Below are 20,128 nucleotides of genomic sequence, written 5' to 3' on the forward strand. Positions count from 1 at the left end.
ATTAGCACCATCCTCAGTGGAATGCCACCAGCTAGGTTAATAGGCAGTTAATAAGAAGCTATCGAAGCTATCGGCTGAAGCTAGATGATGACCATTAGGGATGGCACAGGGAAGAAACACGTGACCCTCTGACACTTTTGTCTTGGAAGAAAAAAAAATCATTGTATTGTGCCCTCCAGTTAGTCAATCTACCCTGTCAATCAGCCACTATGTACAGGGGTATTAGACACAGGGGTTGAAGCTTCAGTTGCTAGGCCACTGATGGAGATTCAGTGTAGCAATGGGGATAAAGGGAGGGGAGGAAGTGAAAGAGGTAGGAAAGGAGGAGTGGGTGGCTGTAATGGCAGTGAGAGAAGAGGGGTATAGGGTCTTGATACTCTCTCTGATTTGCTCGCTATGCAAATCACAACAATCACAGGAAATGCCTGGGCCTTGGCTCCAGCTAATTGCCACGCAATAACAAAGGAGGGCTTCCTTTGAGCGGAGAGGCAAATTAAACATTAGTTTAGAGTTTTCTTGGAGACCGAGGGATGTTATAATTACCCAGAAACCAACACATCAGCACTTTTGCGTGCCACGCGTCCCAATCCCGTAGCCTGGCGCAGGAAAACAAATGTATCTCATATTCTGGGAGAGAGACGTTTGGTGGGGGTGAGTGGGGTGTAGGTGAGGAGTACCAGGAGGGAGATGAAAGCAGGGGGTGGGGGAGGACAGAGATGGAGAGAGACGTGGGAGGATAATGAGGGGAAAGGAGGTGGAGAATGATAGCCCATCTCTCCAAACCACTCCATGCTGGTAGTGAGGCATCAAAATGTACACCCCCTATTAGCATATTGACCCCACCCCTCTCCTCTGGCCTTTTTCCCCCTCATTACCACCAGGCATGGTGCATAAGAAACGGGAAACACAAACCGAGCTCATTTCCCATCACATGTTAGCCTAAATGTCACTGCAGCGAAGGAATGAGAACACAGAACAAATACCACGTCTGTGCCGTGCAAATGGGTGCTAGTTTGGCCGTCTAGCTGGCCACCCAAGGGTTAAGTCTGCGAGCACTTCATTAATGTGGGTCGGTGCAGTGGAGCATGTTGCAGGCGAAACAAACAAGGCTGGATCTAGCTGAGATATGCAACCATGGAAACTTCAGGAGACGTCCTTGGTTCTCCTTCCCTCCAGGGAAGGGAGGCAGAGTCCCTGCCCCAGTCGGGAGTGCCGACATTGGGCCTTGAGCGATGTGATGTGTCCTGGATGGCTGGTTCTATGTTGGTGATCTATGTCTGAGGGCAGCTGCAAAGCCTGACACATTCACCCAGTCTGTCTAACCTAAATGTTTATGAAAGTGCCTGTCTCTCCTTTTTCCTGCAGCAAGACCCTGCCCCCTATCTGTCTGTTGGTCTGTTTGTCTATTTCTTACCAATCTGCTAGATTGCCAGCCTGTCTCTCTGTATTCCTGCTGCTCTATCTGGCTTTAGTGTCTGCCTATATGTCTATCTGACTGTTTTTAGGTCAGGTCTGCTTGCTTGCCAGAACGTCTGCCTTCCTTCACACTGTATGGATGCATGAGCTCATACGAGCCAATGACCATGCCCTGGAAATGTAATCGTCCAGCACAGTTGGATGTTTGTTTGTGCTTGCACACACAGATGTGCATACAGGAGTGCAAACTGCCTGCCATGTACACAAACAAAAGGAGGTCCACCCAGCTATAAAAGGAGTTTTTTTTTTTTGTTAAGCAGAGCCTGGCTGTTATGTGCTCTGTTAGTATTTGTGCTCTAAAAGCACAGGTTGTGTGCTGTATTAGTCACACAAAGCTAACCCATTTCTCACTTCACACACACACACACACACACACACACACACACACACACACACACACACAGACACACACACACACACACACATACACACACACACACACACACACACACACACACACACACACACACACACAAACCCCTCTATGTCAGCAAGCCAAACTCATAAAACACTTTAATTGGCATGTAGTAATTTTGCTAGTTCTTATAATAAAAGAAACCTTTTTTCTACCCCAATTGCTTCTCCATGTTTATGTAATGGAGCTTGTTATTCTCTGCCTTTTAATATCCCTTCTCATATAACTGTAAGCTATGTGAATAACAGCCTTAATAGACCACAGGTCCTCAAGGATTAGTTACTTTTAGGGAAATCAGGGCTGCAGTGATACTTGGTTTGCAAGCAATCCAGAGCAGTGACATCAGTTAATTACATAAATTGGAGCGGGATCAGGCCAGGCATGAGAGAGATTATGATACAGGGGCAGACCGAATGGCTAGAGGGACACAGCCCAGTGTTTCTGACACCAGCATTCAAGGGAAGAAGGAATTACATCACTGTGTCGGGGTTATGTAAAACACTAGACCTGCTGTAAGACTCAAACCCCCTCTGAGAAAAAACATTTAGAAGGAAATAACTCCTTAAGAGATTTCTTCTCTTTGTGTTCAGGAAGGCTACAATCAAGAAAAAGCAGAGTGAGTCAACTTTTACGTCACTCTATATTTATGCATGTAGATAAAGAAAACTGCAAACAAATCCATCAGTACTTCCAAGAAATGACACCCAGGCTAAAGATAACGTATGCTCTGTGTGGTAAAAAAAAAAAAAAAAAAGAGAGACCTGCTAGTGAGCCGGCACTAGAGGGGGTATGAGATCTCCACCTCTTCATCAGTAGGCCTAAAGTCTATCCCATAGACGCTCAGGAACCCAGAGGGGAGATCAAAGCCTGTGTGATCCAATGGCTGTTATATCTCCCCCGGCCTGCTCTCCCACTCCTGCCTCCTGTTACGGCACAGGCAACAGGGAAGAGAGGGAATACAGAACACTGACCTGGTCCCGTCAATGCATGCAACCTTCCTGGATCTTTAGCAAGGATTTCATCCCCCCCCGAAACTACATTTACATTCCACTTTGCATTCCATTAATTTCCATTTGACCACACTTGCATGTTTTAGCAGGCCAACATGAATAGTCATGAGCAGCACATGCGCTCACAAAAAAAGATACGCAGCCTCAAGCACACAAATGGGTTGAATCTTCTTTTCAGTCATTGTTCACACTCAAGGGGAATCATTTCAGCCTCTGCAGATCTAAATTTGGTATATGTCTTTTAATTCAACATTTATTTCAACATGCTTGTCAATTATGAAAAAAAAGCAGCCTGCTGCTTCCTGTTGTCCCCACTCCATTATTCACCTTGTTATAAATGATTTAAAATTCAGGGATCCCTCCCTCTGACTATCCTTTCCCCGTGTGCTTTGCGATGAAGCGAGGAGACGGGCATGATTGGACCCTGTTTTCTTCCCTCAGTGGAAAGGCATCTCAACAGGCCTGCTATTGACCACATCCACCAGGGGAGGGAGTGGGTCAATGTAACAGAGAGCAGGGGACCATTTTGGACCACTTAACTATAATCAGTAAATGCACCCCAGTTGCAATTAGCGCAGGGCCACCCTGAAAGTGTTCGTTTTGCTCACAGCTCTGTCTGTGTTTTATTCTGCTCCACAGAAACCTTGTAATGCAAATAGCACTCCTCACTCCTGGCTTAACAACGGGAAAGGAGGCGGTAGGTGTGGCAGAGCATGCTGCTGCACTTACTTGGAGGGCATTTTAACAAACACAGTTGCTTAACTGTCTTTCGGGCAGAAATAATCTATGAATTCTAATATATTCGTAAAGTACATTGTTCTGCTCCAGCCAACTTGCTGTAAAATAAAGCTTTCAAAAACTGGGCTCAAGTGGTGAGAGCAAACTGAGGGTCAGCATCTGCTCTACGCAGGCTCAACATTTGGGACCGATGATTTGCTCTGGTCCAGGGTCTGCCCTGCTTCAGCTGTCTGCAGTATATCTGAAAAGGCTGTTATGACTTGTCCTCCGATGCTTCAGCAGCCAGCTTTAGGCCATTAGCCCCACAAAATGGCTCCTTTTCATAAATCAAGACTTGGTAGAGCTTGCAAAGGAGAAAGAGAAGCTTTTTTAGGCTGAAAACAAAGAGGAGACAGAAATGTGACAGGTAGCTGGAGCTATCACACTGAGCCTCTCCACTGCACCAACACTCTGCTCGACTCATTTATGATTCACTGCACTTAGTCATCCATTGCCCCCCCCCCCTGCTTTTGTGAAGAAAAGGCAAACAAAACAGACAGACAGACAAATAAACATTCAAACAGGTTTTTTGTTTTTTTAAACTAATGCTGGCATTTCTGGTGCTGTAGTTATGATTGATTTGAGCTGCAGTGTGCACTGACGATCCAAAGAGAGAGACCCAAGCAAATAGACATGCACATGAGTTCAAGGAGTCTGTTAAACTCCTTTCTTCCTGCAGTAATGCTTGCCTTTGACTGATTCAAGAGCAGCAGAGTGAACTCCGTAGCTGCGACGGTGTCTGTGATGCTTGTGGGTACAAATATTTGACTGTAGGACACATGTTAGCACACAAACACCCACACAAAGGAAGGCACAATACAGTACCTGACCTCCTTTTCTCTTAACCACCTGTTTACTGTGCTAAAAGGAAAGAACAGTACCCATATTTACACTTTTTCCCCCCACAACTCCTCTGTGCCACATATGCTGTACATGAGTATATGAAAAGATTTCAGTTAGATATTTCTTTTTCTATCCTTTATATTCAATGTATTTTAGGATCTGTTGAATCTTCTGAAACATGCTGATGCAAAGCTCCTGCTCAGACACCCAACAACTGTATGAAGAAATCCAATACTAGCACATACTGGGGAAGCTCTCTGCCCTTATGGCCAGCCGAGAGGGATGAGGCTTTGTGATCCTATATGTCCTCTGGATGTGATGATTGAAATGCCAGGCAGATTTGCGTAAGGGGCAGAGGTCAGGATAAAGGAAATGGAGAGAGGAAGAGAGGGATGGACAGAGACAGGAGGACATCGGGGAGAGGGAGGGTGGGAGGTTTAGGGAGGATGACGACGGATGGAAAGATGTAAAAAGAAGTGAAGAGTGGAAAGGGGGACAAAGGGCAGGGATCACTAATGAAAGTTCCCTGCTGTTTTCTCAGCTGTTCTTCTCAGTGCCATGAGCAGTGCTGTGTACAAGGCCAGAAACTCTGGGTACACTACTGTAAGTGGGCTATCTCTCCCATTTTCTTACTCTTTCAAAAACACACTCAGCGGGAATGGTGAATGAACACACCTAAAAACCTGACTGACTTCTGATTTAAAGCCTTACTGTCACCATGGTGACACTGTGAACAACAGGGTTGGCGTGGCCCTTTGGGTTTTTTGTGCACCTTGTGCACCTACGTGTGTTATGTCAAGAGCTTGGCACAAATATTGACCCAGGATGGAAGTGGAGGATGGGCCTCTGGGGGCCTCCTCAACATCATCCTATTTTTGCATTTAAAACCTGCTCTAAAAACCAGAAAGATGCAAACATATTTGACAGCACTTCTAACAGCAAAGTCACGCCAAAGACTTTAGCAAAAGAATTAGAAATCTACTCTGGTTGTAAAAGAAGAAAGCGTCTTTGCAAGGACAGCTTTGACTCAAAGCCAATAATAATAACATTGTCATGGGTAAAATCTATACTTTTTCCGCGCTGAGAGGGGGCACAAACGCACAATGCACACAGCTGGTAACAGGCTGCAGATGAAAGCCAATTTGGTTTCTTTGTGTAACCGAGAGCTTCAGTTGGACCACAGGTCCCTGTGGAACAAAGACAGAGAGAAGCGCGGGAGGAAGAGGAAGAACTCGAGAGCAAGAGAGGGAGAGGGAATGAGATAGTGAAAGGGAGGAGGAGAGCTGGGCAAAGAGAGAGAGAAATAGGGGGGGGGGCTGGCCCTGGCCCACCTGGGCAAACAATAGCAGAGAGATGAGAGTGTGGCTCAAGGGCCCTCCCTGTCCCTAAAGTACACAGCTGTTGGTTGGGGCAGGCAGGCAGATCAAAACAGCCCCGGTCTAATTCAGGTGTTGCACCTTCAGAGGTACATAGACAATTTTGGAACAAGAGCCTTGGTTTCTATGGTGACGGCCGCAACAGAGAGACTCTTTTTAGAACACGTGAAATGATGCTTGTTAATGTTCTTAATTCATTGTGACACAGAACAGAAAACGGGTAGAAAAGACTTGTATACCCTTCTAAAAGACGCAAGGAAGTTTCATTAAAGTCTTTGATGTTGAATGCATTTCCTGCTCAAACGAGAGTATTATGCTGTTTATTTGCGTGCTGAAAGCAGCTTGTGCAGGATCCGTGGTGTGTGTTAATGGATTTGTGTAAAATGTCTATTACTGAGCTTTGATTTATACTAAGGTGCTCAAGCCTTAAATGGAATGTCTACAGAACAAACATGTGTATGCACTTTCATGTAAGCCTTAGTTGCTCTTGATTAGTAGTGAAAGCGTAGTGTTGGTGAGTGACCTGCGAACGTCTGCCTAAAATGACCTTGTGAAAATCTGGTTTGTACGTTGATGGCGAATAGAGTCCGCTTGAAGCCAAAGTGTGTATGTAAATGGAATCATATATAGAACCACAGAGGAGGGGGAGATGCATGTAATTCCCTTCCACTGGGTACAAGGACAACACTGTAGCAGGATCTGGAAAGATGAGACCTGGAGCACACGGTTATAGTAAGAGCGATTAATATGGTGCAGCAAGATCTTACCTTTCCAGACCGTGCCTCAGTTGTCGTGTCTGTCGAGGCACCGGTTTGAGCTTAAAGTTGGCTGATGCGCTGAGACCCCTTACCCTTCAGACAACAACACTGTCTTTGTTTAAAAAAGAAGCCATCTGTTTGATGATATATAGATTCTGGCTGTAATGAAAGACTGTGTGGCGGTGTTGCTGCCTCCCTGACGTCCCTGCTGTGTTTAAAGGGGGGGTGATGTGAGTTATGTTCAGTTCATGCTGCTGATAACACGCACTGAGATGCCGTGTTTTCTCAGCTCAGTGATAACCGGTCGGGGTAAAACCTGGTTCCACATTGCATGTGTTTACTGCATGCGTGTATGTGTGCAAAGACCTTCCCTACACGCTGTAAATAAGTCGATCCTACAGGGCCATTAGGTGGTTTGAGGATGTGAACATTGAACAGGTTGTGTGTAGCGGACAGGACATAACCTCTGTGTTTAATCAGCCAGTATCACACACACACACACACACACACACACACACACACACACACACACACACACACACACACACACACACACACACACACACACACACACACACACACACACGTGTCTGGTATGGTTGAGCAGCTACTGTTCACATTTAGTAACCTATTGGTCTTTCTTTTTCTCTTCTTTTTTATTATAGTATTTCTGCTTTTTCTTCTCTTTGTTATCTATAATCTCAATTCTTTTTTTTGGGGGGGGTTCCTCTGTGGGTTGATGTATAGCCTCTTAATGCTCTTTGCTGCCTCCCAGCTTGTGCACTCAATAACCAGCTGAACTCAACAGACAATCCGACGCTCCTCGCTCATAAAACACTGGGATTAGTCGTCAAAGCTCGGTGGCAAATCACACAGGAGAAGTTCATTAGTTTGCACTGGGCTTTTTTTTGTGAAATTTAGCAATGTAGCGGTTTGAATACAGCACTAAAATCTAGCAATTCCCCCCCCCCTTTGTGGTCTGCTGAAGTGATGTCTAAAGCACAGATGTAGACTAAAACTCCCTTGGAAGCTGCCCCATTCCTAATGCTAACCCTTTTAATATTTAACCAGGATCCAATACAGGAGTAATTATTTTTCCAAACAAATTACGCCTCAGGCCGAAACCGCCGGAATCTGATACACCACAGCGATACATTCTGTGTCACAAGGCACTATTAGTCATTTTAAATTATTTATCAAGCTTGGGTGAAATAGGATTTGCTTCCGACTTGTTTTATGACTAGCGTAGTGCTTAAACAGAATCTTGAGTGGCCTTCATATTCCAAAAGAAACAATTTCTATGGAAAGCTCCTCTGGCTCATCCGCCGAAAACCCTGGAGACGACCATTTGTGAGGAGTTCACTGAGAAACAAGGTCAATAAAAGAATGACAATGCTGACGTAGAGTACATTCTGATGAAAACAGCCTTTACCGATGACATCCAAACAAGATTGCTGTGAAAGACTACTGCACAATACAGACAGATAGATACATCTGAGTCTTTGTGTTAATAAATGTCATGTAATCAACTTCCATTGCCCCTCTACCCTTTTATTGATCCATACATTTCTTAAATGGTAAAAAAGAATTCTCTATTTTTCATATTTCCCTATTCACTAAATCGACATAGCTTTTATAAAACATTCCTGATCCTTTCTAACTACCATAAATATGAACAAAGTGAGGCGTTAATAATTGGAATCTAAAAGTCACATGGTGATGTCGCTTTATGACTTTATGAGTGGTGTTGAAAATAGCCTGTGTGGTAAGAACAGAGACTCATTTAATTCTGCCATCTGCAATGAGAAATAGCGAAAAATTTATAGAGCGACAACTGTCACAGTGAATATGAGCTATGTTTAACTGGGCTGTCGAACATCTTCTATCAAACACGATGAACACATTTAAAAGGGAGGGAGAGGCGGGACATAAAAGCAAGCGGATAAAATCGTTAAAATGGCAGTAAGAGGAAAATCAAGTTATTGTGTTGGGCCGGGGATGATACTAAATGAAGAGAGAGAGATGGGAGGGGGGGTCATCAAAGCCTCTTTTTCTCCCAACATAGGGGCCCCAACTGGCTGGCTGAACGACGGAGAGCTCTGCCCACTTGCCTGCCGCAAATTAGCCAAACTATTTACCCTTGTATATGCACATTAGCAAATTCCTCCAATTGAGAAAACAAATGCATCTGTTTTGTTCTGTTGAAAACTTCATGGGAGCCTGCATGGGCCTCTGCACACCAGGCATTCTCTGTCAAAGTGGCAGTCAGTCCGAACACACACACACACACACACACACACACACACACACACACACACACACACAGCCAGCATGGAGTCAATTGCAGGTCCCTGCTGGGCCTCCCCAATCTCCCCCCAATCCTCTCCCTGGCTGGACAGCTATAGCTTGGGTCAGTCTCTCTCAGTGTCTCTCCTGCCCTCTGTCTGTCTGTCTGTCTGTCTGTCTGTCTGTCTGTCTGTCTGTCTGTCGTTCCGACTGTTGTTGACAATCTCTGTTTTTCTCTGTTTTTATAACTCTCCCCCTCTGTAATCGGACCAATCTGAATTTCATCAATACTCCCATGACCTGCCTTATAATGTTAGGGGTCCCAAAATGAACATTTCTTTTTTTTTTTCTTTTCTTTAACAAGTGCCCTTGCTGCATAGTTTCCATCCCGGTGCTAGGTTTTAAATATTCATGCGAGATGGATGGAAGAGGTGAGGGGAGGTGGGGAAGAAGAGAAAGGGAAGGAGGGCGGGAAGGAGCAGAGGCAGCGTGCAGCGGTGGGGGCTACCCCTTTTCTGGAGCTCCCTGTGGAGGGATGGCAGGCATACAGGAATGGTGGAGGGGGGGGGGATCAGCAGGAGGCCTCATAATTTATTTAAAACCCGGGGGCACCTGTGCAGGTCAGCCGCTGATGGCAGCCATCACCCTGCCAAGCCACTGGTGCTTGACTCCAGAGAAGAAAGACAAATCTGTGGCAAGCAGGAAAATGAATATTCGACTACTGCTGACAGAAACTTCACCTGTCCAGTTAATGATTTCAGCGGGAAACAAAATTCCATAGTTCCGTGGTTGGAACCCAACAGTTGAGTCTGGACATTTTAATGACCTTCCACTGCATGAAAGCTTAGGTGAGGAAAAATCCTATGTTTCAAATAAGCCAATCAATATAGAGCAGATAGATTGCAGCAGCCTCAGTGAGCTTAAGTGGGCGGCTCGCAGAGTTTTATCGAGGCGGCTTAATTTCCGTCAGCTTAATATCCTGGGAAATGTATGGAAATTGAACTGCGAGGGAGAACAAAGACAAGTAACCAGGATGAAACGATGTGGTGAAAATCAGAAAGCTCTGTCTTATCGTAGGAGCACAAAGTCCTACAGTAACAGGGGTGCACAAACACACACACACACACACACACACACACACACACACACACACACACACACACACACACACACACACACACACACACACACACACACACACACACCCGGGGATAGGTGAATCCATCAGCCAGGTGGCCAAGTTCACTTTTACCTTAAGAGTTAAATAATTCTCATTCATTATTATTTTTTTTTACAAAATGACTGTGAGCGGTTGACTACTGTATATGTTCTCATTCATATGCTTGACTACCGGTAGTTAATTAGCTTAGCTGCTACTTGTCTCCTGCTTGCCGGCTGCTCTGTGGAGACACATGGAAGAGCTGCCCAGAGGCAAATTATAAATGAGGAACAGGTTATTAGGATTCTGTCATGCATACTAAGGTGTTATGACTGTCATAAAAAGCACAGCAGTGAATACAGGGAGCAGTAATTATCATTTTACGGGTCTTTCTTTTATATACCGGTTCGTGATCACAGCCGATGATTTCAGCATCTACTGTCAACAACAACAGGATGGCCCCGGCCCTTAGTGTTCACAAGCTTGAAATAAACCAGAAAGTCAGCAAAAAAAAAAAAAAAGGTCACAATGTGCCACAGCAACCACCCAGTCAGGCTGAACCTAATGAAAGCTCATCTGCATTAGTAATAATCTGCCACTGCTTGGGGGGGGGGGGGGGGCTGTTCCAGGTGCTGGTGAGGAATGCAAAACAACCACCTTCTAAACACCCCCCACCTCCGTTCCTCTACCCTCTTCTCCCCCATTCTCCTTTCCCGTTCCAGATACTTCCTTGAGAAACCTCACATAAACAACACCTGCACTATTAACAGCGCCGCTGCCGCTGAGCGAATCTGCCTTTCCGTCCTTATTTGTTTTAAATCCATCTTTCCTCTTTGGCAACCCGATCCTGCCGTTTACGTACCGTTCTCTTTCTCTCTGGCACACACGCATTACGCACACACACTTTAATACACGCTTCAAAGAACAGTAACTAATAGCAACCTCATTCATTAAAACACCCCTTGATGTTTCGCACGGAGGCAGGGTAAATGTGCTGGAACGCCTGCCCTGTCTGTCTGGTTGTGCGATGCTAACAACAGATAGAGGAGACAGATAGACAGGTGGGGTAGGGGCTCTTCTTACACTCAGCCGCCTCAGCCCCAGCAGTGACGGCACCATCCCTTGATGGAGACAGATACATATTTCATCGGTTGTTAAGGTTTTGACATAAGCCCGCCGGTGTCAGAGATCCTACTGTAGCATCAGCTGCACCCATCTTCACTGCCACCATGAATTAAAAAGATACAGGCTCTAAAATTAGAAAAGTGCGGAGAGTTCCATAATATGAGCTTTTTGTGATCTGGATGCATTAAGATCTCTTCTGCCAGAGGCCTTTCGCTTCACACTGATAAGCACTGTAGAGTATAAAAACACTGGCCACTTCAGATCACTGGTGACATCAACAAGCCCTTTCCTCCCTCTCAGACACTGTTGACTCATTTTCCTTCCACTCACAATGTCTAATAGGCTGTTAGTGTATGTACCATATAGGTCTCTCACGCACGTGTAAGTACAAAGTCTGTGATGTGTGCAAGTACAAGCTGGCAGGTGCTGACATGTGTGCAGTATGTGCAATACAGCTTCAGGCTCCCAGGTTGTTAATATTAAGATGTTTAATTACTAGGGGAAACTGCTCTGTCTTTCTCTTTCCCTCTGTCTTGTGGCAATTAGGCAAGCCTCTGTAAAACTACCACTGTGAGAAAGCCTTTCTGTATGTGCACAGAAAAAGCAAAAGAAAGAAAAGAACCATGGACTCAAAGGTGGGGCGGAAAGAGAGGGGCTTAATGAATTATTTAAATATGGGGGAAATGGTGCACTCTATCCGGAGAGCCATTCATCGCGTTGCACTCATTCGTACACACAAAAAGTACGAAGGAAAAAGAGAGCTTGAGAGAGAAGTTTATCCCTCCTGTTGTCCTTGGGTCAAATTTGACCCATTTTCAAAAAGTTTCCACATTAGAAATGTGGGTTTCTTTCAAACAAAGTGTCCAAAAAAATAACTCTAATATAACTCTAATAACGCTCTTCACAAGTAAATGAAATGATCTGGAAAAGCAGGAAAAGTGACAAAGGTTTTGAATAAGACGACCAAAATGTTTTTGACCCAGAAAAACAAAAAGTTGCACTGTCGACGGGAAGACAACACGAGGGTTAAGCTCTGCAAAATGTCTCACCTCTGCACACCTTGGCGAGTTGCTGTGTGAAGTGGGTGTGACTGTCGAATTGTCAGTTTAAAAATTGTTAGGCGCATTTCTGCCATATTTTGACGTTAGAAAGGTGTGTGGGGAATATACCGACACACATATATATATATATATATATATATATATATATATATATATACTAACCCCTTAAGTGTATGTCTAGGCATTCTGTGATGAGAAGTTTTTTTGTGATTCGCAAGTATCGCATGAACCGACATAGCACATATGAAAGTACATATAATATGGATTTGAGTTCAGGTTTCAAATTTGGGAACCCCATTTAGGCTCAGTTGGTAGTTGTGTCTGAAAGTCACACCTATGGACCAGGCACCAGCTTCAGTTCCATACCCCATGCAGACCTCTAATTGATAAACAAAAAAGACATGGAAACAGAGCAATCCTTTGGAGACCCCAGAATCCCATTACCTAAATGACAAGGCCTTTGGACAGTCCAGCAGACAGTCACGTAGGGTGACTGTCTGCTGGTGATATTACTCTTAACATCCCTGCCTCTATCTGCACGTTCCACCTCCCTTTCTCTAGCAGCAGCCTCCAACATGGCCGGCTGCTGCTAGCTGCAGCGCCTCAGGAAAGTTAACATAAACTTAAATAATGTCTTGCTGCATTCCGCCCATCTCATGGACTTTACCCGATGAAGTAAATAGGACAAACAAGCCTGGGACAAAACTGGGACAAGACAATAATCCCTTTATCGGGCAAAGTGGTAGGCTTGACTAGTCGGCTTACCTGTTACATTATTAGCAATAGGCAAGAGGGAAGAAAGGTAGCAGGAAAGGAGACGAGGGTAAAAGAACCAGGGTTGGTCGCAAGTTGATGTTATGACGACGTAAACGCCACGCAATAATTAAGGTTAAGGTAATAATTAGTAGTAGTAGGGAGACTGTTTTCAAGTGCATTGGCACTGAGTGTATAGAAGTGCTGCAGACAGGCCTATTTGACAAGGATAGATGAGCTCAGCTACATGAGCCTGTATTCGCTAAGCACTGAAGCGAACAAAGTTAAGACTCTAAGCACCCTGAGAGATGTTCTTGCAAATAGCACATCCCTTTGTTTACCTTGAATACTAATGTTTTATTTGCATGAGTCAACCTTGCGAAAAATCTATAAGTCATTTGAAAGGCTCTTACAGCACATGCTACGCTATTCTACGGCAGCCAAAATGCAAACAGCCATGTGTGAGGGATATGAAACTCCAACCAAATGGATGTAAGCAAAAGCGGGCGATAATGGCGTTGGATGTATGATGTCTTCAATGGGCTTAAAATGACTCTCACAGTTTCTCCTTGCCATATCTACTGTCACCTCACCATATCAACCAGAAACAAAAACTTAAATGCAAGGCAAGACACAGATTAGGGCAGGGTACCAATAATCGATACTTATGGGCATAGACCGAATTGCTTCCATAGTATCGAGTATCGAAAAATGCCATGTCATTCAATGCCAGATTTCAATACCTAAGGAGTAGCTCTCATTAGCGTCAGTGAGCCAAAAAGCTTGCAGCATGCTTCTACCAAGTACTAATAATGCTGGTGATTGGCTGTCTAAGGTTACACATTTTAGAGGCATGCAGGAAAAACACTGTTACGCACAGAGATGGGGCTTTTGTGTGTGTGTGTGTGTGTGTGTGTGTGTGTGTGTGTGTGTGTGTGTGTGTGTTGTTGTATTTTGAGATGTTGTAAATTATTTTTGTATAATAAAGTATCATTTGAGGTATCTGTACCAGTATAGAACATTTTTAAATGGAACCCTGCCCTAACACAGATATTTTATTTAACAGGAATCAAAGAATATGCCGGGGGTGGGGGGGGTATTTGCTATTGTGGAGGATATAGAGTAACACAGAGCCGGCAGGTTGGAGCTGGCAAATCCCACCTGTATGTAATCTCTACCCTGTAAAGGTACCGTCTGCAGTACAGAAACAGAAACTATCCTGCAATCGTCACATCTGAAATCATCAAAGATGGTTTGATGTTCTCCTCTAAGCTTTTGAACTCACCATGAACTCTACCCGCAGTCGAGGTTTGTTTGCTGCCCAAACGGCATGTGATGCTGAGACACCCGTAGTGCTCATCTCCCATGAGCTCATTCTTTGAATTGAATTGAACTGAATTGAAAGACTTGCCTCGTTCCTCACAATGAAACCCGGTAAAACAAACACACTCTTGTAGTTGAAATACTGTACGTGCATGAACTGATGCATTATGGAAAACCCTGTGTGGCACACACACACACACACACACACACACACACACACACACCACTCCCAATGCCTCAAACCAGGGTCACTAAGTCCCTGGTCTTGGTTTTGGTGGCTGTTGGGTAATTTTCTGGTCAATGTCAGCCTTTCTTTCCCCTCCAACGCTGCCAAGAGGAAATGAAGGGATGATCTCTCCGCTCTCCTCCACTAGTCACTCCCCCGGGAAAACAGACAGGAACATTTTATGGCCTTTTTGTTGCCCTACAGCCCAGGAGCTACAACAGCAGGACAACTAGTGGTGTTTACTTCAGGATGAGCTACTTAAACTGATATAACGGCACTGCCCTTTTGACATGTACAATCCAATTCCCATACGGGGGATCTTAATATATTGTAAGTTGAGAAGAAGTGTTTATAAAATACAGTTCAATAAAAACTATAGCTCAGATAAAATAATACTCCTGTCAGATGCTATAACAGATCAGGATCTGAGGATTTCTGATTGTTTTTTTTTATCTGTTCTCTCTACTGTCTAAATCTTGCCATCTTCCTGTTTTAACAGGAAACAATGGTCTTCAGTGTAGCACATTTAAAAAGCCAGTGATAAACTGTAAAGATAACAAAACCAAACTCAGAATCCAGTAAATGGGGACCACAAACTTCTCTCTACAGAATCTACACTATGCGCAGTTGCAGAGCCGCCACCTGGCATGTGTCAATGGGTATATGTGTGTGTGTGTGTGTGTGTGTGTGTGTGTGTATATGTGTGTGGTACCATGGCTTACACACACCTGTTCTTCCCTCAGCCCCGGCACCAGGCCTGGGCCCCAAACAAAGCTTCTCTCTGTACGGACATGGACACTGTTTGATTCCTCGCTCAGTTCCCCCAACACCGCCTCTGCTGAAACCTAAACACACTATTTGCTACGGGCGAAAAAATACTGTTTAAGAAGTACTGGGAGAAGAAAGAAAAAGCCTTCCCGGAGACTCATCTGGTTCTAATGCAGGGCCCGCTGGTGTGGATTACAGGCACATATTACAGGAGAACTCAGGCTGACCCCTCATCTCTATCCCTGGGGAAATGGGAGCCAGCTATGGTGATGGGGGTCTGAGGGTCCAGGGGCCTGGGGAGCAGAGGGGTGAATAGAACCCTGTGGGCAGGCTGCCACCCCACATGATTGGTGCCCTTCGTCAATGAGGGAGTTTCTCTGAGATCTTTTCAAAAACCCTCCATTGAAAAACAGGAAAAAAACCTCTTAAAGACACTAAGAAATCTCATTGCTTCAAATATTTCAAGCAGAGTTTAACCAACTTTTGGTGAAAGTAAAAAGGCCTTTGCTAATCTTCAAAGTAACACTACAACATGCTTGTTTTATCACTTTAAACACAATAAGCAGCTGGCTACTCAGCAAGCCTTTGAGTTTTACTGTTCTATCCCACATTGGAAGGGGGGGGGTTAACTACGGGGGTAAACAAGCAAACAGGAAAGGCAGAATCGGAGTGAAGAGAGAGAACTTCAGCAGCCGCTCATAAGGCTGGCAGCCAATCATGGGTGTTTGGCCAAATAATCAACCCAACTCGGAAAACATTCCTATTAAAGCTGGGATAAATCAAACAAGATGCAGAAAGCACAATGATCATCCAAACAAAACGAACAGGAACAGACAGAGGGACTCTTTTTCTTTGTGCTATTTTCTCTTTGCATCTGTAACATGAAATGCCTAAATGAAGTCTTTCATACCCATTTCATAACAAACTAATTATCATGTCAAAGTAGAAGCTCTTACCTGTAGTATCTGGACTGTAGATAAGTGGAGCAGACTGCTTTTGACACATGGCTGGCTGAGCCAAAGTCAATGACTTTGACCCTGTAGGGCTGTCGAGACGGGTCCACAAGCATGATGTTCTCTGGCTTCAGGTCAGCGTGGATCAGCCCCAGGCTCTTCAGTTTCATTAGCGCTGTGGCCACCTGCTGTAGCACGGGTCTGATGTATTTGAGCGGCAGAGGGCTGAACTTGTTCTGCTTGAGGAAGTCGTACAGGTTCTGCTCCAGCATCTCAAATACCAGGCACGTGTGGTTCTTGTGCTGGAAGCACTCGTAGGCCCTCACAAAGTTGAAGTCATCTGCGCTCTCCGTGCTGAGGCGCGCCAGGATGCTGACCTCGATCTGACCCTGCCGTGCATACGATGGGTGGTTTTTCAAGATCTTGATCGCCACAATCTCGTTGGTGCCCCTCTTCCAGCACTTAACCACCTGTCCAAAGGTTCCTCGCCCCAAGAACTCCAGCACTTCGTAGGTGTTGGTCATGGAGCAGAGCACCTCATGTTGCACCAGCTGGTAGTCGCCCTCACTGTTGGAGCCGCTGTTCTTGGACGTTGCGGTGGAGGTGGCGGTGGCCACCGTAGCCACCGTGGCTCCACTGGCTGCACCGTTCTGGATCATCGGTGGGCCGTGCTCCTCAATGATGTGCACACTGCTGTTGTTGTCAAGCTCCTCACTTTTGCGTTTAAGCCCGCATCGCTGGTAGGTGTCAAGGAGACTGACCGTGCTGCGGCGCGTCAGGTTGTGAACGCCAACCCCGCCACCCACACCACTGCCGCCGCCGCCACCACTGCTGCTGCTGCTGCTGCCTCCACCCCCGCTGCCCAGCAGAGACCCCACGGCCCCCGAAGTGCTGCTGGCTGAGGCGACCACAATGTGGCCCGCGCTGGCTGGGAAGATGAGTGCCTGCTCGTAGGGCAGGGTGGAGCTGGTGACTTGCAGGGAGTTGTTAATGCCGAGAGGGCCACTGGCGGCCGACAAGTTCTTGCTGCTGTTGTGGCTGTAGACTTTGCTGTGTGTGCCGTACCCTGTCATATCCCAGTTACAACTCTGCTCCACCTTCAGTTTCTTCACGCTAAAGAAGGCACTTGATTGGAGAGTGTGAGGGGAGAACACTTGCACTTGCGAGGCCATACCTGTGACAAGAAGGGAGCAGAGGGGAGGAGCAAAGAGGACATGGGGGGGGGATGAAAGTGAGAGGTTAGGAAATTGAGAGTGACTGAAACACGAGTGGTAGCCAGTAGCTTTAAATAAAGACAGCTTGGGTCAGAGCAGGTCATTAAAACACCAAGCGTAAATGCTAATGCGTCAGCATGTTAACCTGTTGAACTCTTTAAAATCATAGTAAAGTAACAAGCATTAAATTACCTTCAAAATTTCAAGAAGCATTTGTTGCTTTGGCATTAAATTGTTTGTATGTAGTAGGCTTACTATCGTCTAGCTTTTTTATTCAGATACTGCGTCATTAAAACTGGTGGGAAAGGGATGTTGTTTTTTATATTGTTATATAAGCCAGAAAGATAAGCAGGTTTAAATTGAATAGTGCTTAGGCAAACCACTGGTTCATGCAGAGGAAATGCCATTTCCCCACTGTTCCCATCTGCAGCAAAGTAAATAGGCTGAGTGAATACCCTTCATTGGACACTCCATAGAGAAAGTGGAGCAACACAAAACCGTACACAAAAACAGGCCCACAAAAAACGTGTTAAGGAATGATTGCAATTTACTTCCTCACTACAGAACCCAGCCCTTGCATTAGTACACAATTACTCATTTTAGGGAAGGTGGTGGAAGACATTTCATTTGAAAAACTATGAGAAGAGAAGAGGGGCACTGAACTCCCTCTCAACTACAGATCCCGAAGACAACAAAACAAAAGCAAAACTGCAGCGAGGCTGTGCTCTGAACTCCTGGGAACAAGCTGCCTCAGAATAAGCAAAAGCTTCTCCAAGCAAACAACTGCCCAAAAATAGTCCCTTTCTTTATCTCTTGCTTTGCAAACAGTCTTGTTTGTAACGTTGAAATGATTATTACAGCACAAGGAAGACTACACAAGACTTGTAGTGATGCTACTGTATGTTTAAACAGTTTCCAGTAAACCCCAAATTAGTTTACTGCTAACAAACTAAGAGCTACCACCTGGCCGTGCCAACGCCCTTACAATTAGGCCTTGCTGTTGATCAACTACGGCCGGCTGCACACTGGCAGCGTGGCGTGAACGTGTTAGCTGCGTGGCGTGTCCGTTTTTATTTCGGCTCCCATGTTAACAGGTTAGAGCTATATATATATATATATATATATATATATATAGCAAAGACAACGTCGGCAGTTGTCCTTGCTGTAATCAAATCAGTATTAGGGATGTAACGGTATGAAAATTTAACCTCACTGTTATAGTGACCAAATTATCACGGTTTTATCGTGGTATTTTTAAAAGTGTGGTCAATATGTTCAGAAAGCACTGATAGGCCTACACAAGTTGAAATAGTTTCAAAAACTGTAACAGTGTTTATTATATTACAAAAATAAAGTCAAAACCTTATCAAAAGTGCAACTTTTAACATCAAAGGAACAAGGGTTCAGCATGGAAACAGCGTATTTGTCAGGAACATTTCCAGTAGTTCAGGTTTAAATGATACAAATCCAAACATTCAAGCTAAGACATAAAGAACAATATGTAAACAAATCAAAGAAACACCACTAATTATATACTTGTTTTCTTCATAATCAAAATTTAAATATAAAAAACTGTATACATGAACACTTTAAAGTAAAATTTAATTATCATGGTTTTCCGTATTAAAACGGTAATTGTTATCACCGGTTTACGTTACACCGGTAATTGTTACATCCCTAATCAGTATATATTTATGTGTAACATGGCATTTCATTTGATCAATGGGAAACATACGGTACATGTGTACAGACAAGGCTAGGAGCAGCAGCCCCGTGTCAGACACGTTTCTGGTGTGCAAAGACATGACACGCAACAGAAACGCCACGCTCACGCCACGCAGCCTGTGTGCAGCCAGCCTAATGCAGGAATCAAAGAACGCTTACGGTCGCAGCTCGCACACAAACACTAACACAACCCATACATGCAAATAGCCGTTAAACTTTGTTTGCTGCTTTTGTGTGTTTAATAGACATCTTGAACGCTGGGAAGTTTTGTTCTGTTCAGAGATAATTAGAGGAGGATTTCCTTTCAAGATGGGAGGACTTCCATAATGTGGGCTCTCTTCGGCAAACAGAAAGCGGAGAGGAGTGGACATGCCTGGTCACTTTGTCATTATTAGCCCTTTGAGTGGTGATGATGATTAATTCAGTAGGAGGTTGGCAGCCCTCCACTATACTTTGCCTCGTTTGTGTTTTTAAACTCTCCTAACCTCTCTTCCTCCTCTTTTTTTTAGATTTTTTTTTTAGTCGCTGTGTGGCCTTGCTTGTACTTAGTAGTTATCTGCGTGGTCATCTGGTCTTAGCCCTAATGCTGCAGGATTGAAGCTGCAGTGCACATTAGAGGGCTCACTGTAAACCTGGCGGGTGTTGTACAGAAGCTGATGCAGCATAGCACCTCCATGCTTCCTCTAATACTTATTTAAGCCTCAAACGTGATCTCTGCACATATGTGCTCTGAACAATAATTAAGCTATTTTTTGTTGTTGCTTTAGGTGTCCCACGCCTAACCACTTCCTGACCAGACCTGTAGGCTAGTCCAGAGAGGTAATGAAGATTGTCCGCTAGGCTATTAGGGGCAAGGCTCTCTGCTAATCACATAAGCCCT

At 44.8% G+C, this 20,128-nt stretch overlaps 1 protein-coding gene across 4 annotated transcripts in view; it reads right to left on the bottom strand.

Annotated features, from left to right (window-relative positions):
• hipk2 (homeodomain interacting protein kinase 2) overlaps positions 1-20,128 on the bottom strand; it is a 74,093-nt gene that overhangs the window by 37,814 nt on the left and 16,151 nt on the right. For all 4 annotated transcript variants that reach the window (XM_031283358.2, XM_031283356.2, XM_031283357.2 and 1 more), the window contains exon 2: positions 16,313-17,483. In XM_031283358.2, the coding sequence (XP_031139218.1) occupies positions 16,313-17,483 (1,171 nt within the window). The remainder of the gene's footprint in view (positions 1-16,312; positions 17,484-20,128) is intronic.

Source organism: Sander lucioperca, chromosome 7, assembly GCF_008315115.2.
Source record: "Sander lucioperca isolate FBNREF2018 chromosome 7, SLUC_FBN_1.2, whole genome shotgun sequence".
In the NCBI taxonomy this organism is placed as follows: Eukaryota; Metazoa; Chordata; class Actinopteri; order Perciformes; family Percidae; genus Sander; species Sander lucioperca.